At 52.0% G+C, this 25097-nt stretch overlaps 5 protein-coding genes across 5 annotated transcripts; 2 read left to right on the top strand and 3 right to left on the bottom strand.

Annotated features, from left to right (window-relative positions):
* Positions 1 to 449: 449 nt before the first annotated feature.
* Positions 450 to 1883, top strand: TGME49_212180 (hypothetical protein). The gene has a single exon (XM_002371779.2). It carries the CDS (start codon positions 477 to 479, stop codon positions 1536 to 1538), a length of 1062 nt encoding a protein of 353 aa, XP_002371820.1. The 5' UTR covers positions 450 to 476; the 3' UTR covers positions 1539 to 1883.
* TGME49_212190 (RNA recognition motif-containing protein) lies at positions 1577 to 9327 on the bottom strand. Its single transcript, XM_018779565.1, has 3 exons — positions 6650 to 9327; positions 6205 to 6366; positions 1577 to 5767 (listed from the first exon to the last, which is right to left on the bottom strand). Exons 1-3 carry the CDS (start codon positions 7406 to 7408, stop codon positions 4727 to 4729), a joined length of 1962 nt encoding a protein of 653 aa, XP_018635882.1. The 5' UTR covers positions 7409 to 9327; the 3' UTR covers positions 1577 to 4726.
* Positions 8189 to 14466, bottom strand: TGME49_212200 (hypothetical protein). Its single transcript, XM_018779566.1, has 7 exons — positions 13559 to 14466; positions 13154 to 13282; positions 12474 to 12626; positions 12105 to 12312; positions 11349 to 11619; positions 10864 to 11118; positions 8189 to 10437 (listed from the first exon to the last, which is right to left on the bottom strand). The coding sequence occupies exons 1-7, from the start codon at positions 13724 to 13726 to the stop codon at positions 10380 to 10382; spliced, it is 1242 nt and encodes a 413-aa protein (XP_018635883.1). The 5' UTR covers positions 13727 to 14466; the 3' UTR covers positions 8189 to 10379.
* A 380-nt stretch (positions 14467 to 14846) lies between these two features.
* On the top strand, positions 14847 to 17086 carry TGME49_212210 (hypothetical protein; the record flags this gene model as incomplete). Its single annotated transcript, XM_002371782.1, has 3 exons — positions 14847 to 15274; positions 15914 to 16048; positions 16287 to 17086. The coding sequence occupies exons 2-3, from the start codon at positions 16006 to 16008 to the stop codon at positions 17084 to 17086; spliced, it is 843 nt and encodes a 280-aa protein (XP_002371823.1). The 5' UTR covers positions 14847 to 15274; positions 15914 to 16005.
* Positions 17087 to 18680: 1594 nt separating this feature from the next.
* On the bottom strand, positions 18681 to 25017 carry TGME49_212220 (hypothetical protein). The gene has a single exon (XM_018779567.1). The coding sequence runs from the start codon at positions 23366 to 23368 to the stop codon at positions 20423 to 20425; it is 2946 nt and encodes a 981-aa protein (XP_018635884.1). The 5' UTR covers positions 23369 to 25017; the 3' UTR covers positions 18681 to 20422.
* Positions 25018 to 25097: the final 80 nt, after the last annotated feature.

Below are 25097 nucleotides of genomic sequence, written 5' to 3'. Positions count from 1 at the left end.
ATGTTGTAGTTGCCCCAAATCAGGTAGTGGATGATACTTCGTTCGAGTTGAGAATATCGCGCTACCAGCACACATGAAACAGTACAATGTTCCGCCGCTGTCTTAATTGTAAACGCCTTTGAGCAAGCGACAGCAGAAACCAGAGAAACGATCGGGAAACACAGAGGCAAACTTTAGCCTATATATATATATATATATATATATATATATATGTAGACATTATAGGATCAAGTCCCGAACTCTGCACCTACAGGTAGAAACCTCTCCAGCTCTGTGTATGGAGCTACTTGTACGTAAGAAGCCGTTAGTCTTTGAGTCATCCGACCGGAATTGAAGACTCTGAAGTCCATGGTTTCACCAGCCATGAGGAACTGGACATCAAGAAAATTTAACCGATTGTGTTTTTGAAAAGCGGTTAGTCCAATTCGCCAACTTACTGTTTTAGATCCTGGAAGCTTGTGTTTACTGGAACAATCATGAAGACGCGTGCATTTATCCCGTACACAGGCTCCGCTGAAGAAAAAGTTAGGATGAAGGTGACTCGCGGCACACCACTGGGCGTCGTCATTCGACCGCAGCGCGGTCGACGTGGAAACCGGAGTGTTATTTCCTGGTCCCTCTTGCTGTGCTTGCTCTCAAAAAATAGAAATTCGCCCTTGATTGCCTCATCTCCAGCTTCAACACGCACTCTCCCGCCCTTGAGCCCCGATTCCCCCTCAGAGATCCAAATTCGTCGACAAGAAGATGCTCTGTTTCTGCGTTCTTCCGCCGACAGCGTCGCTCAGGAACCGTCAGAGTATCCGCCACTGCTCAGTCCAATTCCAGCTTTTCTTCCAGCTTTCGCGGGGTTCCTTGGGGCTGAGAAGACGGACCGCGACGCTTCAGTTGCCATGAACGAGAGAATGCGCCCCATCGAAGCACTGATGGCTCAGGATCCTGCATACATTCTCCTGCAGGCGAAGGAAGAAGCGAAAATGCGTGCTAAAGAGAAAGAAAAAATGGAAAGGAAGGCACGTGAAAAAGTGGAGTATGAGGCTTCTGTGCCGCCACTGTTCGAACTCGACTGGTCAGGAGGGCCGATAGATCTCGACTCGATCATCGCTGCCGACGCGGAGAAAGGCATTTTTTGGGCTCAAAAAGCCCTTGCAAGAAAGCTGCACGAAATATCTGCAACAGAGGCAGTTGAAATGACATCTCGGATCCAGTTTGCATGCAACAATCGTCTGCAGGGAATCTTTCGGACAGCCAAGACCACCGGCGGATTTCGGCTCCCGAACACGGGAGGAAACCCTTACTGGCAAATTCCAGCTATCCAGAGCTTCATGGCGCAACAGCTGACTCGGGAACACGTAAACCTTTCCATTGATGATTCAGAGTTGAAGAAATATGTCTTCCGGAATGAGAGCTTGCCATGGAACGTAGCGACGAAATCGGAGTCCACGGGCAGGCAAAACGAGACGACACCGGCGGAAACGAGTCCCGCATGGAAACACCCAGATTCATCGAGGCGAAAAGCACACGATGACGATGGCTTTTGACAAAGCACAGACGCAAATCACAACGGCGGGAGTTGAATGCCCCTTTCCGTGGGTCGTCTATTGAGAGTGAAAGTAGGCAAAATGCAAAGCCTTGTCGGCGCGGCCTCTCCCACCGGTCGTGGCATTCAACTTTCCAGCAAACCCTGGATAGAAGGATATCGGATAAGTTTCGTGCTTTGCATTAAGGCATCCGCATCGGGGATGACGGTACAACAATAATGAGAAAACCAATACGAGACCTGGCACTAGAGAGTGCGTGCTTCGTTGGGTTTTCATGGTGGTAGGACATGTATTGGGACTGCACTCTTTCACGAAAAACAGAGGGGGGAAATGAGTTGAAGCGCGTTTTTCCAACGTTGGCACCCCGGTCGCTGCACAAGGATCAACTGTCTAAGAGATGTGCTTCCCTAGCAAATAGGCAAATTAACACTCCCCTCGCCCGGAAAGAAGACGACCAACCCCCCTTTCCCTTTCCATAAACATATTATCCTTGTCGCAATAGCGCGGGTTCAAGCAACAGATTAGTACTGCACACATAACGTGACTGTTGCTTCGGCAATTCTCATGACTCGGTTGACGCACGCATCGCCAGCGTCCTACATCTACAGTGAACATGCATACCCTTCCGCATTCGAGGACAGCTTAGCCGTTCGATTGTGGTGTCGTCGCCTCTGTCACTTGGGGGTGTTGAATTGCTTTTCGTCTGACAGGCTACCAAGCGTACTGCAACTGTGGATGTCTGTTCCTGCACCGAAGTGATTTCCTCAACCACTGAGAGTAGCATCACACTCCAAATGCGTTGCTGCAACCAAAGGTTATACAGCCGATCCAGGGCAAGCACTGTAGCAACCGTAATCAGCTGACTATAGAGTGGAAGCGTTTTAACATTGGTCTACCGTTGAAGACACTGACTGGTCTTCACAAGACAAGAGAAACGAGGGACAAGCTCAGCGTTCACACCCAGGCAGCCACGTCAGCTGAAAGTCTGTCTAGAAAAAATCCAGAGATCACGTCGACCGCATGGCTACCAAGAGCCAGTCACATCTTCCCGTCACATCATCCGACGCAGACTCTACCTGCCCCCTCTCTTCAGCCGAGATACACGGCCGATCTGATGTCCGCACCAAGGCACTGCCGACACTTAGAAATAACACTCGCGTAGCTGGTTTACTTGGTTAAAGGCACATTATGAAAAACCACTGTGACTGTTGGCGATCCCACACGAGGAAGCGGTGAGATGCCAACGGTGTGATGGCCGAATTCAAGGACACACGGCCACTGCGCTCAGTTGTCAGGCCACGGCTATGACTGAAGTCGAATGCATGTGCACGGAATAGTATCAGCTGCTGCTGGGACACTAGAAATGTCAATATACATGTATGGAGTAGTGTACACAGATGAAAAAGATAATGGCTCCACGGAGTTCTACCATCCTCGACATGGCTCATTCCGGGACACTGAACAAACGCGCCTTTCTTTTCAAGGGAATTTTCGCTTATCGATTTCGAACACACGACCTTAAAACATAACTGGGAGGTGGCAAAGTGCTACACTCGACAACACAAGTATCATGTACTGTAAGAGGACCCGTCGAGCAGTCTCTCCGCATCCTCAGTTACGCGTGACCTTTTATCGCGCACCTTCTGGCATAACGATGGCGGCGGATCGCGTGAACATTGCTTCCATATTGTGAATTTCCCGTAGTCGCGTATCGCAAGCGCAACGAAAAATGCAGCGAATGACCCACGCTTGAAACCACAGTTCGCTGCGAAGTTGAGAAACACGCAAGTGCCGACCCACACTCGGCAGCCCACAAACATCTCACAGCACTCCAAATAACTACAAAAAAGTACGCCAAAGTGAGACGACACATGAAAGAGAAAGAGCAGACAAATACATCCACATGCACACTGATAAGGGGACTATCTTACTTCTAAGTGGCAGAACTAAGATGGTACAACAGCCGCAGCATCCACGATACCGGGAGCGAACGGACGACTAACACTCGCGGAGAAGGCGAAAAACATCTCCCACTAAGAATACCTCCCGCAACTCAAGGGGTGCTTGTTCCGTTCCAAGACATCGAAACGCGTTCCAGACAGAACGGTCCCTGAACTTTTCAAGCGAAAAGCGCCGTACACTCACTCACCGGAGGCGATATCCAGGCAGTACCCCCGGCGGAGACGGACCGCAGCATCACATTACCAGGTGGTTTTTTTTTCGCGAGACACACTCCCTGCGAAACGAATGAGCTGGGCCGCGCACACACACGGGGCCATCGCTACCTTTAAAAGCCAAAACACGCCGATCGGCGTGTGTCAGTGTGTGGCTAATCGGCCAAAATACAAGCGGAGGCGTAGGGCTACGCACCTCCGCAAACAAAAAAATAAACGGAAAAAATAACTCAAAATGCGCTCGATTTAAAGCAACGCAAACTTGGGAACACACAGCGATTCTTTCCAGCCAGACACTGAAAACCACGCGCTCTCAGTTTCAATACGTTTTGGGCAGCGCAGTGCCTCCTGGCGTGCGTCGACTCACCATCAGGAAGAGTGACACGTTGTATGTGGACGCATCCGTGTACCGCAAATACAGCGGCCTCGTCAGAGGCCCGAACGCGCTCCACATTTTGTGACTACGATCGCTGCAGTCGCGTGCGTTCGCACGGATCTTGCAGGCTCCTCGTGTCGTCCGGATAATTCCCACCACACAGAACTCACACACAAACTGACGGTCGGAATCATCCTTCTGTGCAGTCACAGATACCGACGTCTGCCTCTAAAATAAAATCAAAGGACCCCCTACGCCTGAAGTTATCACGAGCGATTGCAAACGTCCGGCATGTACCAGGACCATTACGGTCGGGTGTGTTTCGGGGGCCACGAATACGGAAAAACAAAGTACATACGTACGCACGTACCGTGTGCGCCGCAAGGTATGTCGGCGACTGTCTACGGTTTCACATGCAACCGGACTCGTCGGTTTCACGGGATCGTAGAATCGCATGAAAACGACACTCTGGTCTCTGGGCAGTGAGCACAGATGGCGTAAAAGGCATCCCAGCGCGTCTCGTAAACTCTTTGCGCCGTTCACAAACTTGCGCACACAGTTACATATACGGCAGTGGTGGTAACTACACGGCGGCGACTGTTCGCCGGGTGCCCCATCATCGCGTTCTCTCGCTGCATTCAAAGGTTCGGATACGCGTTTCTCGCAGACTCCTCCTTCGCCAGTAAGTTCAGCATATCAAGAACTGCCTCTGCAATCACGCCGTTCTGCAGCAACGAAGGAAACCCTCCAAATTGCGCTGGTGTATGCTCAGGGAGACGCGGGACGCACCCAGGCCTCTCCCCATGTGCGCCGTTTCGCGGTTCCGTCAAGTGCATACCTCGGTGACTTTCCAGGAAAAAGTCAGGGTTGTTCTCCGTGTGACACGTCCTGACACCCGAGTGTGCACGGCATCTCGCTGGGTCCTCCCCAAATGGGAGCGCAATCCCTCGCTCTGCGCAACTCGCGAGTGAACGCAAGAAAGCTGCTTGGACTTCTGCCGCCGCCACGCGGTCTGTCCACAATTCATGTTCTCCCAAATCTTCGTGGAGCGGAGGACTCGCTGCACGCGAAGGAACCCCAACCAGGGGTGCAGGCCGAGTCTCGGCAACGTTGCCGTAGCATGCAATCAAACGCGAGAAGCTATTGACTTGTTTTTGGCACACAGCAGAACTGTGGAGCCCTGCCATGACGCAGTCGGAGCACCTGGTGGACGATGAACATCGCCGGTCTCCGGTGCTGCCTGGTCTTTCCTGGCGACTGGCGAACAGTACTTGCGATTCTTCCCTTTCGTCTGGCTGGCCTTCACGAAGGGCGCGTTGAAACGGCGAATACAACGCAGACAACGACTTCGTATCCAAAGCCCCGTTCTCGCGTCGAAACGCAGAGCACACGCTTTCGACAGAGGGACACAGCTGAGTCTCGCAAGACTTCTCTGCTCGCGCATGCGTTTTGCAATGCCCGCGGCGCCGACGGCGCCTACCCAACTCTCCGCTCACCGGACGCGGCGACACAGACTTGCCCGTCTCCTGGGGAGACGGCTGGGCAGAGCTGTCGCGGGTGTCCGCTTCGACATTTAGGTCGCGATTCATCTGCGAACGCATCTGAGCCAAAAGTCGAATTCGCTGTCTCTTCTGTTCGGAGTTTTCCGGTGGACGAACTTCTAAAGGTTTCACCGCTCCCTGCAAAGGTAACAAGGAAGAGCATTTCGAATCATTAGGTCCGCAAGTGGTGCACTGCGAACAAGTACCCCAAGTTTGCCCTCTCAGTGGCAATACAGGTAAACTCTGTCGTGAGGCTTATGGATGAGCAACGAAGTGTCCTCACATCGGTGTCTATGTGGTCGCCTGCATCGACCTGCTTGCCTCTCCCGGGCTTTGGCCGCCCCAACACACTGTGGAAGCAAATGTTCACTCACACAGTTTGGTGAGAAAAACAATATTTTAGAAAGCCTACAAAGACTATGGAGGATTGTCCTTCGAATGGTCCCTGAAATATCTCCTGCATGGTACACCTACGGGAGCCAATACGAGCCACATGTGTACATGTCATGACCCTGTCTTCCTGGCTTTCAAACAATTAACGGGACGCCCTCGCTTCTTTTGCAACTCACGCCTACCTTGACGCAGAATTTCCTGTCCAACGCGTCCATGGCTTTATCGGCATCTTCCTTTCTCTTAAAGGTGACGAAGCCTGCGCCCCGGGGACGTTGCCGCCTGTCTCTAAGAAGTACCAGGCCCGAGCACTCACCGAACGACCGAAAGATTTCATACAATTCTTCCTGTAAACAAGCACGAAAACACTCACTAAATACAGCCAGCTGCACCTACAGGCACAGCTCAAGAAATCAAGTCTTTGATGGTTCAAAACACGCCACAGGACCCCTGACTCAACCGGGACAGCACAATCACTACCAGGGCGGATTCTTCGAGCACCTTGTCCGTTACCTAGTAACACCATAGATGCGGAAACTAGGCTAGAGTGGACGAATTGCCCTAAGACAAATTCAAACGAAATCCAGACTTCGCACACATTGGCCATGTGGCCGGTGATCGTTGGTTTACCTCTGTCGTCGTGGGCATGACATTTCCGATGAAGACCTTGACCCCAGACGCGAGCGCTTGTTCTTCATTGTCTTCGGAATTGCGGGCTGACTGAGACGGAGCTTTTCTCGAAGACTTTGTACCAGATTTTTGACTGGGGACCGCATTTGGCTGGGGTTTCACGCAATCAATCGCGCCAGGGAAACTCGGAGAAACACGCTCATTCCCGCTTTCGCCAGATGAGCCATGTGTCACGAGGGACCACGAGGAGTCCGTTTCGTCCGTCCTCCGTTCCTTGTCGCACCGGGGAGTTTCCGTACTCCACATGGAGCGGGATTGGAAGAGATGAAGGAGCGCGTTGCCGGTTAGGCTGTTCGCATCAACCTGGGAAGCGTCCGACCTGTAGATAGGAGGCTGTTCACTGTAGTCAACGAGGCGAGTACCTTGGTCTGACGGAAGAAAGGGATACCCCGGACTCTGAGCACCGTTACGGCGGCAAGGGACGTCGAAACCTGGAGGTGGTAACACAAACTCGAAATTCCCGGGGGCATATGCGGACCGTTTCGTGGGAATTTCGCGCACGAGCTCGCTGGAAATTGCCCGCATCAACTCCGGTGTCATCTGGTCCAGATGACCGTCGAAGTTCCGGAGAAAACCCCCGGCGAGATGACCCTGCATTGCGGCGGCCTGAATTGACTGAGTTGTCGCGACCGCGATGTATTTGCGAAGCTCGGCCAGCACCCGCTTCTCAACCGAAAAATTTTCTTGGAACACCGCCATGGATGCCGCTGGGCGGGGTGGCCCGTCTTCCCCCTCTTTACCGACACCGGACGCAAAGAACCGTGGGGAGGCGAATCACGCAGTGCAGTACTGGTTTTCTCCAGGATCGGAAATTACCTCACCATAAAAAATAGCTCAAATGCGTCCTCCTGCTCTCAGGACTTCGCAGTTTACAAAAAAAAGGCAATTTCCCGCACCGGTACACACTGACTGCGCCGAACCACCGGGCACCCCGTCCCGTGTGACCACACAAAACGACGGGACAGAAAAAGAAGAGGGGATATGCAAAGAGCGTAAAACGCTTCCCTGCCGAATGCAGACACCCCTACTTCTGTGCAGTTCGGCCAGCTTTCAGTTACAAACCATCTCCACTGTTTCTAGAAAGACAAATCTCCCTCGTGCGCGGTGTGTGCGCCGCGTGGACGTCGTCCCCTCTGCACAGGCCAACAGCAGAAAAAGTACGCAAGGGAGCGGATTCGCCATGTGCAACTGAGTCCTCTGCCGCGCCAGCCCAACCAAATCCTGAAAGAACGTCCTTCCACAAAACATGATACTCACACGAGCAGGGATTGTTGTGAATGCAGTTCTAGGACCGCAACGCAGCGCCCTCTGAGACTGTGTGCGATGAGCACCGCGTTCGTCCTTTCTAGTCTGCCGCACACGAAAATGGTGGAGGACCCGACCGCCCATCTCATCCACTCGCGGAAAAGTGGAACGCTCCCTTGGTGAAACATGTGGTGCGTAGAGTTCTCCTCTGTCACTGACAGCGAAGAGAACGGCTCCGAAAATAGATATTCTCTTGAAAAGACGGGGACAAAACTGCGTCCCCGGGCCAGGGTAACTCCGACGCGAAAGACCTGCAGGGCTGACGATTCATAACAAGACGCTCGCGTCTTGCCGCCTCACAATCGAAGGGACAGCCGACGCAACGTCTTCGAACATCGAGTGAAAACCCGAGAAAGACAGTGAATGCAGCGAACGAGTTCATGAAATTCCAGACGAACTGCGTGAACAGGAAACAGACATCTCAGCTTGAAACGGCGCGCGGGTAAAGTGTATTTTAGCTGTTTTTTGTCTTTGAGTGGCTGCGGCGTTCTGACCACGCTCATCCTCGACATGAAAGTCTTACGAATTTGCTGTACAGCAAACCTGACATACCTGTAGGTCTTAATATACCCGTTTCCTGAACTCATGAGAGTGGATTAGACACTTCGTTTTGTTGTAGGTATGCTTTTAAGAACGAGTTGTCCGTGGAGGGTGCATGGTGCGGCGAGACGCCCGCTTTCGCCGGGGCCCAGGGTGTCGAGACACTTTGCTACCGTTTCGTTAGTTCTTCGTAGAAACTTGTTCCTTTGCATTCTCTCTCATGTGTCACCCTTGCTCTTCTCAGCATCACGACCCATGTTACGTAATGTCGCGGAGACCGGTGAATTGAAATACAATGTGTTCGCAAGGTTTAGGGTGTGGTCACGGAAGCTAGAGACTGCATGGCACTTGTTGGACCGTGCACAACCAGACGTTTTGTAGTCGGTGTGACGTTCACCGGCTGTCTCGTAGAACCAACTCCATTGAAATCTTGCGTGTCACGACTGACCTCTCGATATCCGAGCACATCTTCCCTTGCAGAGTTCACGAGTGTCGCGCCACGTATCTACGAAGGGTTTCAGTTGCGTGCATATTCTGGACACTGTTACAAGAACACCCAAGTTCTTCCTGTTCTTTCTTTTACATTTCTTATATAACTTGAAAGCCTTTTACCCGGTTTTGAGTCATAATGCATTGTGCATGATCCTCAGGAGTGCATAAGATATAGTGGTTCCAGCGCATGTTTGAATCGAACATTTTTGCTTTTGCTCGGTGGTATAGCTTAAGCATGTAACCGGCAGGGTAGTTCCTCTGTGAGGCTTTCAAGGAAGCGCATCTCCCCTGCTTCCGCTGGTACTGCTTGTCCCTCCGTACGAACGTATTCAGAGCATTGCACTGCTTCTATGTTATCAGTTCTGACGTGGTTCATGTGCTCACTCAGGGAAAGGTGCAAAATTGCATTTGAAGGTCTTCTGCTACGGCAAGTCGTGCGCCTCCAGTGATGCGCCAATAGCGTATCCTGCGTCATCCACTCGGTTGCTCACTGTTACTTCCTTCAGAAAACATAGGCAGACATTGTGCCAATACCATCAAGACACGGTGGTCGGTCCACCATGTCTCTCACGTCAGTATTGCGCCATATTTATACGACCCAACAATGTTAAACGAGTGAGACTGTGCAACTAAATGCTCTTTCCGGGATCTACTCCCACTGACTGATCCCGTAGAGGACCGGTCCAAGTTGGTCTCGAAGTTGCACTAAATACACAAGGATGTAGCACCGTACTCGAGCGTTGATCTCAGTCCGGCTTCACCCGCTGGTCAGTCCTTAATACGTTAACTTCCTGTCAGGGGGCGTGATGCAGTTAAACGAGGCACGACTTGTTTGCCAACCACAACAAAAGCAGTGCCGGAACCTGAGGAATACCAGGGAAACGTAGACCTGTTGTGTTGATTTCACCACATACTGAGCCGGTTCTCCCAATAGAGGCAACATGCCTTTTATTCCGATCTCCATGAGTTATACACGGCTTCTTAAAGGTGTTTGCCCTGGAGAAGCAATAATTTAACGATACGTTCTTAAAATACCTGAGCCATGGCGGCCACACGGCGTTAAAGATGCTGGCAGGGACGCGAATTTCATCGAACACTCCTAAACAAACCAAACGCCTACGTCACTTCGACTACCCCAGTGCTGTCAACGGGGCACTGGCGTTGAGCATGAGGGCATACTGCTGCATTTCTGAAAGGGGGAGAAGTCATCTGTTTCATACGTACAACGGACAAACAGGATTTGCACACTATTCGCCCCTTTATCTCGGCCTATGCTGCAGCCGAGTTGGCCATATTGGACGCGGCTAATCACCGGAAGCTCCGCGATCTGTAGTTACAATCTCATGCACATCCGTGATTTAGGAAATGACGGCTCACAGTTCAAGCCTCTCCTGAAATCCGACACAAGCAGGCGGAAGAAAGAAAACACGAGGTAATTGCTTGGCTCTCTCCGAATCAAAAAACTCTGCCCACCGTAATTTTATCCCTACAAAACGGTACAGTCCTCGCTCCACGAACGCATGTATCTCTATCGCTGGATGTCCCTGTACAGGATGCCGTCAACAAGGGAGGAAGAATAAAAGTCCGGACGGAACAAAGTAGAACACGAAAACACGGTGGAAACTGAGAAATTGAAAAATGAAACGGAACGCGATCAAACAGTAAAATGGTTGAAGTCAAAGAAAACAAAAGACGAGGACCGGGATAACGTGTCCTGTGGCAGGGCGGAGGAAGAAATATATATATATATATATATATATATATATAACTGTACATATGTGTACACACGATAGTAGACTTGAAACACTTCAGCGTACCTCTCGTCATCTGTCGCGTCAAGATCGAGCATTCTTTGAGCCATGAACTCAGGAGGAGACGCTTTGGAGGCGGCTTTTGAGGATGACATCGCTAAGATGATGATCCCTAACACTACTAAGCAGGCGCCGCACGAAAATGCAGCTATGCTGCTTAACGACATGTGAGCGTACTCTTGGAATAGTAGAATACCTCCCACGGAACCGCTCGCAATTAAGGTTGCATTGACCATGGGAACCACGTATTTCGCCTCGTACCTACACGCACGAATCATCCACTCACACGCATGCATGCAGCACACTGACCCGAGTACGCGGGAGTAACTATCCGGTTTTAACCTTCCAAAACATGCGGCATTTTTACTCGAAGAGGAGAGTTCCCCCTAACGGCTCTCAGTCATCAAAGGTTATCACGTTCAAGTGTGAATGTGTTCGGTGCCCAAATTGGAATCACCATTTTCAGACGATTGGTAATTTTTCTAACATACCGAGAGAGGGCAAGATTCAAGTAGACGAGCTGTAGTCCGCACAGAACCAGTGTTGACGTGCAACACACGTAGAACCCCCACGTTCGAATACACATCGCAAAGCCTTCCGAGCTGACGACCTCGATCGCGGCTTTAGCGCTTAAGTTCCCAAGTCCGCCAAAAATGCCACTCAGAGCGGACACACTCAGGCGCTGCAGCCACAAAGGTGGCCGAGTAAGCCCCTGGGCAGAGAGCCCCGGCGACAGCCTAGCTGAATCAGTCCCTCGCTGGGCTGAATGACGCAAGAAAACATGACATGGATTATCCCGATCTTCCACGTACTTGCACTAGGCCATGTGTGCGCCGTATATCAGGCACCTGGTAGTATACTCAGACAGATATACTGTTGAAGCATCACGACGGCCACGTAATGTCTGACTTGCTGTCGTGCACAGCACGTATCTTCCATTCGATGCAACACGGGTATCCTCCACACGGTGGTGGCGACACCGGTTGAGTGATCTCTTTTGCGGGAGACGGGGATACAACGATAGATACCCCAAGTGCGACGGAAGTTCGGAGTGGCGGGAATCCTGGATTGCCACCTCGATAAACACACTACGCATACGCTTCTGATTCGCTACCAAAGAACGCATCACATTTCCTTGATCAGAAACACCCGAAAGTGTCGCACATTATACCCCTTCTTGATTCATGCAGAAGCATGAGAAGCTGTCAGGGCAGCATCTCAAGTAGAGATTCGTAGATAGAACGAACCTGATACGAAGCTGCTGCCGGAGAGTAGACCTCCTGTCACGCAGTCTTGGACACGGGAGGCCATAAAAAGCCAAGCCAATCCTCTGTGCACCGGAGTGGCGATGGCGAACATGAAACAAATGACGACGAGGGAGCTGACCAACAAGTAGACGGTAAATGCAGAATGCGACGCCATACCAGTAAGCGACGCTAGAGTATAGGAAGGAAGCTGCGAACGCAAAAAAGCAGGAAGCCACTGTTCTCCGTAGCCAATGACCCGACAATTCCGTCGCGCAAGGGGGCGGCTGCCGCAGGTATCTTCCTCGTTGCTCATGCAAGGGGAACTGACTGGTCGAAGGTGTCACTGCAACCAGACGTTTTTTTCCTTACTTGGTGTGCGCCATACGCAATGACAACCACGATACCGAAGATAATGCACAATGAGCCGATGATGTCGACTCCGAGGAGTTCCTCTCTTAACAAGTAGCCAACCAAAATGACGTTCCAGAAGATGTGCATTCCAGCAAACGGCAGGACAATTGACTGGAAAAAGACAAAACGAATTACAAACCGGAAAACGCATGAGGTGGGTCACCTTTCATCCAGAAAACTCACACTCTATCGACGTTTCTTTCCTCCCTCAAGATGAGCAGCAACGATTCCCGGAATCCCCCGTAGCATGGTAGACAGAAAAGGAAGTGCCCGAACGCCTGAGATTGACACTTCAAAGACAGCACTACCAACAAGTTACAGCGAAACAGAACTCCACAGAAAACACTTGTGAAGCCACATAATCGTCAACGATTCTCGAAACACAGTTTCCCACATAACCTTCACAGAAGAGGTAAGAAAGCTATCGACGGCTAGCCCTTCTCACACGACCGATCTCAGGAGTTCACGCCCTAGTGACAAGCACCGTAGATCCCAACCCACCTGCGGAAATCGCGTGTGGCTATTAACATGGACAGCGACTTCCGACAAGAACTCCGCGTCTGTCAGGCTGCCCGGTTTCAAAAGACGCCCATTGTTCAGTGAACCTCCCACCCATAATCAATCAAGACCACACTCACCGCAGCCGCCAACTTGAGCGCCAGAAGTGTCAAGACAGGGTTTACGATAACGGTCAGAAGGGTTCCAATGAGCCACAGAGGACGTTGGTGGAGAGACCGAGTGGAACAGTACACACTACGACCTCTTTCCTGCAAGCAAACACAGAGCAAATATTTCGGCAACGTTATCGAAGTCCCTTCGCTGAATTTCGTGAGATTGTCGTATGCCCTCCACGATAGGCGCAGAGAGGATTGACACCTAGATTCACTAGCCAAGCAAACCGAAACGGAACCACCACCGGTGCAACTGAGTTTCATTTTTTTCTTGCGAGAGCAGCGTAGAAATGGCGGTTATATAACTTGTCGTTCTATGTTCTGCGTCGCCACCACCTCACAACCAAGAGGCAGTCCTCGCTGCCCACCGACCTTCAAGAATGACAAGCGGACGATATTGTCCCCGAGAGCGCCAGCAAAAGAGGATAACAAACAAAGGACGACGCCGATGCACCACGTGCTCTGTAATGAGTGACAACTCTCCATTAACTCCTCGAGAGACACCGGCGGCGAAGAGCTGAACATGCTAAGGTCCGCCATGATCTTCAACAACACAGCACTGAGAGAAATACGTCTCTTCTAAAGAAGCTCGAAAGGAAGTGAATTCGATGCAAATGAGTCAGGCTCATCGACGCTGGTTCATCAAACCTAAAGAATACATGAAGAGTCCCCCGGTGTACCACCCCTACTCATGGGGTCCACGGCATCGGCCGGCGAGAGTGACATGGAGGCAAATTGGACTGAAAATATGCAGCTCTGTTCCCGCTTCTGTACAATGTTCTGTCGCCATTTAACACATCATGAGTCGCGCACTGGTAAGAAAACGTGTCGAGCTGACTAGGTCCAGCTCATCCCTTCCTTTCGCGAAAAGGTCCTGTAGCGCCAGACTTGCTGGAGGCCAACCGGACAACGACAAGAAAGCCCATCAAACGGTCAGACGACACAGGAACCGCAAGGTCTAAATGTGAAGAGAGGTAGACAACTGGCTTTTACGCAACAGGGAAGCGCATGCCCTGCACCGGCAAACTCGCCTACACGACCAAAATTGGCTTAGTCGCTTCGGGTTCAATGCTAGTCTACCGAACTAATGGACAAAATCTACGGAAAAGGAGGAAAAGGGGATCCTGTGTCAGATTCCAACGGAAGAAAAAACGAACGGTAAAATGCCGATTATGGTGAAGAAGAGCTTCGAAAAATCCTTTCAAGTGGCCAGCAGTTGACGGACACTTCACATCGATTCCACGTGGTGACCTGGTTCGCTGTGGCATCGTCGATTCGTCCAGTTAGCCGCGAAATCTAGTTCAGTGCATGACAGCAACATTTGATCTCTACGACCCCCCGCATCTACCCCCCATGCAGGCCAGCAGCGCTGCTGAAGTAGCCAAAGCCAAAGCATCATAACGATGTGTCATTGCACGTCCTTGTACTACATGCAAGTTCGTGTGTATAGCTCTTATCTCGTCATGTAATACAGGTATGCACGTCTAGGTCAGAATCTTTTTCCCTTGCTCAGGGTTGTCAGCCTCCTCAGAAGAGCCATCTGCGTGACTCAACCGCAAAAAAAAACGGTGCAGAACCTCCCTCAGCGCACAGTGCTGGACAGCCTCCCCCTAGATGCTATCAGTGTGTCGTTAGCGCGCGGTGCCGTTTTGGATCGCTTGTAAAAGAAACCTGCCCACCTGTGGAACAACGCTTGTATATGGTTACATTTTTGTCCAGTTTTTGTGCACTGTGAACACTTTTGTTGGGGTCTTAGTTGTGACTCGTGAAGCATTAGACGGCCCTAAGCGAAGGCACAGCCGCAGGGGTCGCGAGCAGTGCGCAGCTGCCTGGCGTCAGCGAGCGCATGTTGTTAGTACTGTTATCGTTTCAAACGCTTTCCGGCAAAGTGGTCTCTATGCGAAGGAAACATCAGCTTCGCAAAACACAGTATATTTCAAGATTTTCTGCACGCTTTTTCAAGGTACCCTGAAGTGGAAACCAGCCCTGCAAAGGCGGTGTCGCTGGGCTATTGGTAGAGATTGATTTACCTTCCGTCTCACGTGCTTCTTGACCAACGTTTCGTGGTCGCTTCTCGGTTGCTTCCAGGTAGGCGAGTAATTTTCTGAGCCTAGAACAAGTATTGATTGAAAAACTATCAAATAAACAACACGGGGACGCGCCTAGTTAGACAACGCTAGGAGGAGGAGGACGGGGCCGGCGTGTTCGGCAGAGATAGGCAGTCAACGAACGCAGATGATATCCACCATCATACAAATGAAACGCATGATTGCGCAGTGTATGCTCCATTGATGATTTCCCCGCACAACACATGTTCTTTTTTGATATAATGTGGGCCTTGTTCAGAATGGAACAAGGTCTTCATACAAGTGGTGCCAACGCGGGGAGGTACTGGCAGCTGGTACACGTACATCTTCGACGTCCCCAATGTGATTCGCCATACCGTTTGTATAAGCATCCATGTCTGTATTTGCTATGAGTGCGTGGGGAACGCCACGCTGCCAAGCCGATAGAACTCGCTGTTGTTTATAAAGGGGCGGCAATTCGAGCTCTAAAACTTGATTGCTTGTATCGGAGTCCTGCCTTTAAAGAACAAAAATGTTATGCTGCTGCTGTGGACTTAACCAAGCGCGATGAAGGTGACTTGAAACTGCATTTGAGCCTGGTGAGTGCGCCCTTTCTTTAAGATGCGTCATCGTTGCGACTGGCAGGCTTGTTGTGCCTTAGGCGGTCGAGCGGAAGTGGCGAATACCTGCCGCATATTCGCTCAGAGCTACCAATAGCAGAGGCAGTGCCTGGCAAGTGTCCCGCTTGGTACCATGGGGAACGAACAAAGCTCGGAAGCGGAGGGTCAAAGACCTGGTAGGCAACCCTAGTGTCAAATGAGACTGAAGAGGCGTGAGCAGGAAGCTTTACCCAGCTTGTCGGCATGTGCATATGCGGATATTCAGCATCCTTGCTTTCCCACGCATTCATGGTGTGCGACACAGGTCATGTACAACCCTTACATGGTGCCGGTGGGCGAGGTCTTTCGGATCGAGATGCGCCCACTGTTGAGACATACTGTGATGGCGTCTTGTGTTTACCTTTTGCGTCTCAGAACAGGTCCCGAATACGGAGACTGGACTCAGCGAGCCCCCCAAAGAAGCGGTGCCCGCACAAGCATCTGTGGAAGCACCCACCCAAGATGAAAACTCCAAAGATCCACCGCCACTGATCAACCATGGATTTTCCCGCTATCTGTCAGGTCTCGGTGACTTCTTCAGCACCGACAGCGCAAGCGCAGTTTCGGCGTCGTCCGAGGTGGTGAACAACCTCGGGTCATACATGTCACTCGAAGCGGTGAAAGAGGCACTAACTGGTGAAGACAAAGCAGACGAGCCACCGTCTTCGTCAAGCGAAGAACCTTCTAAGGATGCACCCGCAAATGATGCAAAGGTGGCAGAACACACAGAGCAGGAGAGCAGCGCTGCCGGGTTAACTGCGTACCTTACGACGAGTTTCGATGGTGTATCAGAACTGTTCCGCTCATTGACACAAGAAAGTTCTGCAGTGGCCACTGAAGCCTGTGCAGAAACTCAGGAGAAAGGGGCCAACCTCCAAGCATATCTCCCTGCGGGAATGGAAGGCGTGAGTGCCTTGTTCAAAACCGGATCTTCCGAAAACAATGAGGTGCTTCCGTCCTTTCAGGACGCAGAGAAGGCGGCCCCTGTTCGGAGGTCTGACACTGCAACATCAGCAACCCCTGCCATCGAAGAGCCAGCAGCGCCCACTGCTAGCGAAGAGCAGGCACCACCTTCTGCTGAAGAACAAGCACCACCCTCTACTACTGCAAAGCCAGCCGCACCCTCCACTACTGAAGAGCAAGCAGCACCCACTGCTACTGAAGAGACTGCATGAAGGATTGGGGTGCACACTATGTATGCGGATAGTCTAGCAAGAGTTTAACGTGCTAGTTCGAGGCCCAAGGACCAGTGAGAGCCAAGAGCATGTGATGTTTGCGGAAAGGAGACAGTTTCTGTGACGGCATTGTTTCTCATCTTCCAATGCGTGTTCCCTGTAGGGGAACTAGTTTCTTCATACGTATTGTCCTTTAGCATTTGTCTTTCACCGCGGACAGTGACACGACGAAAGGGCAAATACAAGGCATCATAGTTTCCCGCTTGTGCGCGAATTATGCCCTGCATAGGTTGCTGTGTTGCATCGAAGTAACTGTTGGCATTCCACTAATTGTAGGGGCCGTTCACGTACAAGGAATTAACTGGTGTGGCAACTTTGAGTACAAGATGGCTCTTTGCATTAGGATTGCCTGCCCCAATAGTTCTCTTTCCTAACTTGGTGCGGGTAAGGGAAGCCGTACAAGGAAGTCCTGTGATTTTACTCTGGTGGTGTGTATTCTCCCCCTGTGGTTCGCGAAAGCGCGGCGTACGTCTGCCACTGTTAGCATATGGAGATTTCTGCGTTGATAATTGAAGTGGGCATCGCGTTTCTAAACGTGAGCTACGTCCCGTCACAATGTGGTAGTAACAAACAGGATGATAATCATGGCTGGGTGGTGAATCTGTTTACCTGCGATCCTTTCAAGGTGCGTTCCGGCACACTTCCGTATTTTGAATGTATACTCGAGTTGGGCCGAATATGTCGAAATATCCGTCAGTATGCTTCTGGGCACGCAGTTGTAGCTTGTGACCGGAAGCAACAGCCTGCTAGTTCCCATTAGGAATCGCGCGTAACATCAGCTCTTTCTGTGTTGAACGCCTTTAGAAAGGAAGATTCCTTTTTTCAGAGAGCGCTGTCCCCAGACACTCCGCGTACTCAGGAAAAACTGCCTGTGACTTCAATTCTAGTTGATTTCGGAACTTTGGCTAGTCGTGACTTTTTGAGACAGCATTTATGCACGCATTTGTGACGTCACGTCTAACGATCGAACGCTGGAAGCGGGGTTTAGACGTTAAGGATTCGATCTTTCGATGCGCATTCATTCCTTCACTATAACCGGGATTGTATTTTTTCATGCTGTTAACTCGTCTGTGGTACCTGAAACATGAATTCCGCATGTTACATGGGCGAGAAGCAGATTTTCCCCTCCGGACGTGCAGTGCGCCGAACTTTTCTGCGCAGTTGTGTGGTTTTTCAGTCAAATGTACAGAAAGGTTTTCAGGCTTACCTCCGACTCACCTGGAGAAAGGGAAAGCACACAGTCGGGTTCGAATAAATATGTAGCGACTCGGGTGAGGAAATTCCTTCAGAAAAATTTCCCTAATGCTCATTATCCGCGTTAAACGAGACGTATTCAGATGGACTGGCATGTTCATTGCTTTTACCAGTTCCTTTGTAGATACACTGCTGTCGAATCGATTACAATCATATAACTCCATCGGCGTAAGAATTCTGGGATGTGGAAGTTGAAATTCGGGTTTCTAATGATCGAGGAAGCCTCTCCTGGCTTCTGGTCAAGTCATCCGTAAAAATTAGGTCACGGCCATTTTCTTATTGGAGACGTAACTACCAACTCACCTGACAGCTCGCTTTGTCCCTTTGTCGACCAATATTGCAGCAGGTCGACATCAACAAATGCCAAAACGTGAGCATTCCCATCCAACGATTACGACGAACGTGGAAAACAATTGAGTTATTGTCCCCCCTTAGACGCTCGTGCACTGCACCTTAGTCTTGAACACTACAATGCGATGTTTCCAACAGACGCGAAGTAAATTACATAGATGCAGCCAGTCAGGGCAAGTCGTGTCACCCTTGCCGAAGGCCCGCCTGCGGCAAACATAGCAGAACTGCATCCGTCCGGAAGTCCTTCCAGTCTTCCTAGTTGATAACTTGAAACTCTTCAGTTGCTTACTTTGCAATTCCTTGCTTCAGTTTTGATCACTCCGGGCACCTCTCTACGCGCAATACAGGTGCATTCTGTGCCGAGTTGAGCAGTAGCATTTCTTCAGGCGGGTGTAAATAAGCATGCATGCACGAATCGCGGCGGACTGGATGACGCATGGCAAAATGGAGCACTAAACAATAGCGGGGGTCGCCACGTCCTTCTAGACAGGTTCGACCCGATTGTTGTGCCTCGTTCTACTCATACTGGCAAGATACGTGCTCTGAGACGGGAGTGATTCTTCTGGGTGTTCGCGCATATGCTTTATATCAAACGTTTGCATGCTTCCATCGAACCATCTCGGATTGAATTTCCGGAGACATCCTAGAATAATAGATTTCCGCGGCGTTGGTTCGTCCAGAGCAAAAACATCCACTCCAGCGCGAGAGTGTACACTGGCCACCGCGTATACGTGTTCCAAGGATGACTGAAGAGACGTTATGCATGTCTAAGCGTTTACATAAGAGTGTGTAGGAATATACATGTATTCATGATATATATATATATATATCTTGGAACCGCCTATTTCCGGACTTTTACCAAATACCAAGTTGTATACTCTTTTGTGCGGACACGAAACCACCGTGGCACTGAGCCACAAACTTGAAAGCCCCCTGGTGGTCCCCGATTCTGTAATTCTTTCACCGTGCTCTTGCCAAGAGATCCCAACAAAAAAGCCGCCATCACGGCCTGCGACGAACGATTCCCAATCTCCTTTCCGCGTCTGGAGGTGAGTCACCACATCAACATATAATAGCGCTGTCCTGACAGTACAGCAGCTCGTAGCGAGGGGCTCGGCTCTCGGCTGACAGAAGTGCACGTCCTCCGAATTGGCGCGGATTATCCATGAAAGTGCATTTCAGCGAGTATCCAGATTCGTTCGCCCGTATTGTCAATCTCTGGGCCTCGACTGCACTGCCACGCCCTAGGCGCGGAAACTTTCCGGATTGTTTTTTGTGAACGATTCTGGCAGACCACGGAGCGTTTTCAACCTTTCGACGTTGCATGGGCTGAATTCTGAGCCTATTGTTGACCAATTATCTTCCGTCTCTGAGTACCTCCTCATACTTTTTGCGGGAGACGGCGTAAGGATTTCCTCACCAGAGTCTGCACACTTTTCCAAGGTGGGAGTGAAACGTACACGAACACATTACTGTGGTCTCCGAGCCAGCTACTCTTTTCATTTTGTCGTCCTAGCGCGCGCTGCAACCAGTCAAAGAATTCTTTGCACGCCTCCTTCTGGAGGACTTGGTCGGTCCGAAGAATGCCATTCGGGCTTCTTTCACCATATAACGGTCCTAAGAGGTACAGATCGTAGTTCACTTTGCCGCACAGCCGCACGCACCATTTCTTCACATGTTGTGACCGTTTGCCCCCTCTTCAGTCACGAGAGCCTTGTCGGCCTCGTCATCCGGCCGAGGAGAAACGATGAGCGGACAGGAATGGCCTGCCACAGTTTCATCGTCGCCTATGTTGCCCTTTCCGCCAGCGTGTTGTTCAGGCTTCGTTTCATGGTCCCCAACGACGTCAGTGGACTCTGTCCCCCTGTCCATCTCCTGCTCATCGCACAGACACACTTTGCTTCGGTCTCCGCCGACTGGAGTCTCTTCTGATTCCCCTCCACGCCTGTCTGAGATGGGGTAACTTTCCCCAGGCAGTTGTTGGCAGCACGGAGAGTTTTCAAGCTGCTCTTCTTGGCAACACACCGGGCCGTCACCCAGGTCCTGGACAGGAAACTCAGCCGCGTCCACTTGGTCACTTTCTTCCATCGTTTCTTGTTTGTCCCCACTCTCACGGTCGTCGCATGCCTCATGCAGGTGACTGCTATGGTGACAGTAAACACAGTTTTCCGCAGCCTTTGTACACGTTCCACGCTGGAAAGAAATGCACGGCCTGCAGGTGCCCTTCAAGTGCAGCAACTTCGACGGATGAGCTGAGGAATGAGGATTTGCGTGGTCGGCATGGTGGCAGTCTGGGCAGCGGTCCCGTTTTAGACAGCCTTGCGGGCCGATGAAGTAGAAGGCACAGGGGCGACAGACGCCACGTTCGTGCGCTCGAGGCTCGTTCTGACCTCTCTGACGTACATAATGCACTGCGCGTTTCGTACCCCCATTCTTCGCAAGTTTGCCCGAATATCCCTCTTTGTCAGCCTCCTTTTCCGTTTTCCTCTCCTCTTCGCGCGGCTCCTCTGACTCGCCAGGCCCGCCGGGTTCGCCTTTGTCTACCTTCTCCCCCGACCCACTCGTGACCGAGACTGTCCTGCTTTCGCCCTCTTTGTTTCTGGGTGTCTCGACACTACATCCCAGACCCCCCAACGTCTTTCCGCATTCCTCCTGGCGACTTCCATCCTGTTCCCTCTGCTCTTTCCGCTCTTCCTCGCGCACCCTCTCGCCTTTGCTCCCGGTCATGCTCCGGTGCTCTTCGTGGTGGCAGAAGCCACAAGCTTCAGCCTGACGGGGACAGATGCCTTTGAAGTAATTTCGACACGGTACGCACCTTCCCAGCACATGCAAGCGCTTCGACGGATGCAGGTCGCTTTGCGGGTCACGGTGGTCTTCGTGGTGACACCCAGAGCAGGCTCGGCCTTTTCCACACCCCGTCACGTGCTGGAAATACCACAGACAAGGAACGCACCGGTCGGGATGAGTACCCCCCAGGGCAGCGCCTCCTCGTTCAACGCGCTGCACTCGCGGCCCCCCGCGTGACGCATAATTGCGGTCGCCAGAATCTCCACCTCGACTGCCCTTGTCCAAGCCGTCTCGTCCCACACCTAATGGCTCTCTTCGTCGGAAACTGTCCACCTCGCGGGCCCCCCTGTAACTCGGCCCGCCTGCTGCGCGACCCGAAGTGGCCTCATAAGGTTCCCGACGCGCAGGGTAGTACATGGCTGCCGGCTTTAGAGAAGACAGACGATCGCCGGCGTGGCTTCGGTCATGGCAGAAACAACAGGCACCATCACTGAGTGGACAGCATCCATCAGCGAACGCGCGACACGGTTCACATCGGTTCATATCGTGAAGAACGCGGTGGTAAAAAAGAGGCGAAGACGCACTGCCGTGGCACGGTTCGTGACACCGGGCACAGTCAATCCGGCGACAACGGCCTTCCGAAAAAAAGACTGAGCACGGGACGCACCGCCGTTCTTCGCAAACTCGAGGCGGATGTAGCCGCGAATTCGGCGGCTGCACGCCTCGGCCGACACACAGGGACGCCGTACGTCCACCCGAACCACCTCCTGTTCCTCTCTCGTGGCCACAGTAGTCATCTTTGCCCGGAGGCGACATGCACTTGGATCCGCCAGCGACCCCGGAATACGCTCGCATAGAAGAACCGTATCCTCGCGAGCATAGTTCCGGAGACAAAAGGCGCCGTCGAGCGCTCTCCCGTCCCGAACAGTCGTCGTATTCCTCCTCCCGCTGCCTGCATCGGCCTGCTGAAATATGCGCCTCTCCCCAGTAACCAGCTGAACGGTACACCTTTGGCGAAAGATCTTCAAGCGCTCTACGTGGGCCGCCCGTGCAGGCAGCGCTGTCTCTTCCTCTGTCTTCTGCGAAGTCACCAGCGTTGGGCCGGTGCTGCGGGTGGTGGCAGTACAACAATCTGTGCGCCCTGTCTGGATCGTTGCAGATGCCCTTCCGTTTGAAGTCAATGCAGACGATGCACAGTCCCTTCCGGTGGAGAACGTCAAGAGCAAACAGGGGACTGCGGGTATCGCTGTGCTCTTCTTCGTGGCAGTTTCGGCACTCTCCTCCATTTCTGCATCTCCCGACAGCATAGAACACACAAGGGTGGCAAGTGCCCCTGTTGTGGTTTTCTGCCACAAGCGGCCGCCGCAGTGAATCTGAGGCGTCACGCGCCGGATGGGAATATGCAGACCCGTGAAATGGATCCTTCGACGAGTATCTCTCGCCCTCCAAAAGTCGCTGAGACGGGCCCACAGGCAAGCCTCCTCCATTAGACGAATAGCCCACGGGTCCCGCGTACTCGCGCCCACCAGATCTCTCCTGGACTCTTCGGTCGGGTGAATAGCTGGGACCTCTCATGTGCATGCGCCCGCCCGATGGTGTGTAATCTCCGGATCGCGAGGCTGCATGCTGCCGCCGGTCGAAATCGTCACTGTTTCCTCGCTCTCTCCGATACCACTCACCGTCATCGGGCCGTCCCACCCACCCGCGCTGCGACGCGTGGTGCGAGAATCCCCCTTCGTTTCTACTGTCTAGCCCCATTTCTTCTTCCAGCAGATTTCGCCGATCGCCGCGCGCGTGGGGCTTCCCGTCGGTACAGGAAAGGAAATGCATGCATGCACATGCACACGTTCGACTCAGACGCTCCCCAACCCCTGCCTCGTAACAGCGGCTTTCCACGCTCAGCCACCTTTTTCTGGAACCGCTGAATCCGATGTTTCTGACCTGCACGCAAACCGTGAATGTGGCCGTCAGGGTGGCACCTGGTCTCAGAGCGCGACTCCGCTGCCGCGCTAAGGTGTGAAGGTGTCGCTGCTCGGCCTGCCTCGCTCACAGGCAAAAACACCTGAGAAGCCCGCGCTCGCAGTCAGACTTGTGCTTCAGATATCGCAGGTAGTGAGGCGGGAGGAAAAAAAGACACTACCGGCACTCACGAGAGGGCTGGGATTGATCGACACACACACAGTGCTCGCTCTCGAGAAGTGTAGGAATTCGAGGTGACACGAGGTGTGCCTGGCACAGCTGCAGATTTGTTTGCTGGAACTGCTGTCCGCTGGGTACGAAAGACAACGCAGGTGGTGGCACAGAAATGGACACCTGCATCTCGCCCCAAATTCCTTTCCTGCAAGCGCGCTGACTGGCCAAACGCAAAGATCACAGAATAAGGGACAAATCCGTGCACGCCACGTCTCGAACTCTGCCAAACACGAAGCATTCACTGGAAATCCGGCAGATACAATGCGTGGACAGAGAGCTCCTCAAACGATCGCATCACTGTGGAAGAACTCGGAGTGAGAAACAGTACGGGAATGGAAAGGCGGCGTACGTAAGACGGACCCGATACGCAAGAAATCAGATGTCTCGGAACAGAACGGCATGCCAACCACGCGTTCCACTTCAGTTCGTTTTACCAACAAACATGAAGGCAGCGCAGACAGCGTCCAAACGCACAGCACGTGTCAAGCGTGTGTGTGTGTGTATGCGTGTTCTCTGTGCAGCACACGAAGACACAATTTCACGCACAACTGCTAATCGAGATATATATTCGGGACGCTTCGTGGCTACCATGCTTTCTGCTACCCTTCAGCGCAGCATCTCAGGGAAAAACCGCGCAACAAACCAATTTTAGGCTTTCGATCACTCCCGAAGAGTCACAATTTTCCAACGGGTCACATTTGTGCTGATATAACAGCATAAATCTGTGCGTTCCCTCTGCGGCAACGAAAAAAATAACGCAGGTAGAGCCCGCACTTTGTACCAGGAACGCCGTACACACACGAGTCCGCTACTAACGCCGTTCACCTGACCCCATCATTGGAACAGGGAAAGACAACCATGTGAATTTACACCGATCACTTCTTTCGAGTTCTGCTGCTGAGGCCCAAAAAAGATTGAGACAGTGTGAGAAATCGACGCTGTCAACCCCAACACCTCCATGAAGTGGTGCGTAATCGGGAAAACCGGAAAAAAACAAGAGGTGGACGGGGGGGGGGGATAATCTATCACTGGTAGGAACACACAATCGCTCGCGGGCGCTTGATAGTTCGCCGAAACGAAACAGGCGCAGAACGTTGTTACCTGTCGACAAAAAAGAAAGATAGAGGCACAAACATCCTGGGACACAAAAGTACCCCAGCGAGGCTCGCCTCTCTGTCTCTCCCTGCCTCCGGCTCCCTGTCTCACCCCTCACGACAAAGACTTCTTCCGAATGTCCTGCACACTATCGAGTCTCTGACGCGTCCTCTCGTATGAAAACGAAGTCTGTCCCACACAGCCTTAAGACGCAGATGGCCGCACAGCCGGGGTCTGCCAACGCCTCGTTCAGACGTAAGCATCCATCCAG

This window comes from Toxoplasma gondii, chromosome X (assembly GCF_000006565.2).
Source record: "Toxoplasma gondii ME49 chromosome X, whole genome shotgun sequence".
Lineage (NCBI taxonomy): Eukaryota > Apicomplexa > Conoidasida > Eucoccidiorida > Sarcocystidae > Toxoplasma > Toxoplasma gondii.
Note: the sequence above shows the minus strand (reverse complement) of the source record. Positions and strands in the feature narration are given on the sequence as shown.

Coding starts and splice junctions, on each gene's coding strand:
- TGME49_212180 (XM_002371779.2), top strand. CDS start 477: ATGAAGACGCGTGCATTTATCCCGTACACAGGCTCCGCTGAAGAAAAA.
- TGME49_212190 (XM_018779565.1), bottom strand. CDS start 7,408: ATGGCGGTGTTCCAAGAAAATTTTTCGGTTGAGAAGCGGGTGCTGGCC. Junction 6,367..6,649: donor TCATGCCCACGACGACAGAG/GTAAACCAACGA, acceptor GCTTGTTTACAG/GAAGAATTGTATGAAATCTT. Junction 5,768..6,204: donor ACAGGAAATTCTGCGTCAAG/GTAGGCGTGAGT, acceptor TTACCTTTGCAG/GGAGCGGTGAAACCTTTAGA.
- TGME49_212200 (XM_018779566.1), bottom strand. CDS start 13,726: ATGGCGGACCTTAGCATGTTCAGCTCTTCGCCGCCGGTGTCTCTCGAG. Junction 13,283..13,558: donor TCCGCTTGTCATTCTTGAAG/GTCGGTGGGCAG, acceptor GTTTGCTTGCAG/GAAAGAGGTCGTAGTGTGTA. Junction 12,313..12,473: donor TTGCGTATGGCGCACACCAA/GTAAGGAAAAAA, acceptor TTGCGTTCGCAG/CTTCCTTCCTATACTCTAGC.
- TGME49_212220 (XM_018779567.1), bottom strand. CDS start 23,368: ATGCATTTCCTTTCCTGTACCGACGGGAAGCCCCACGCGCGCGGCGAT.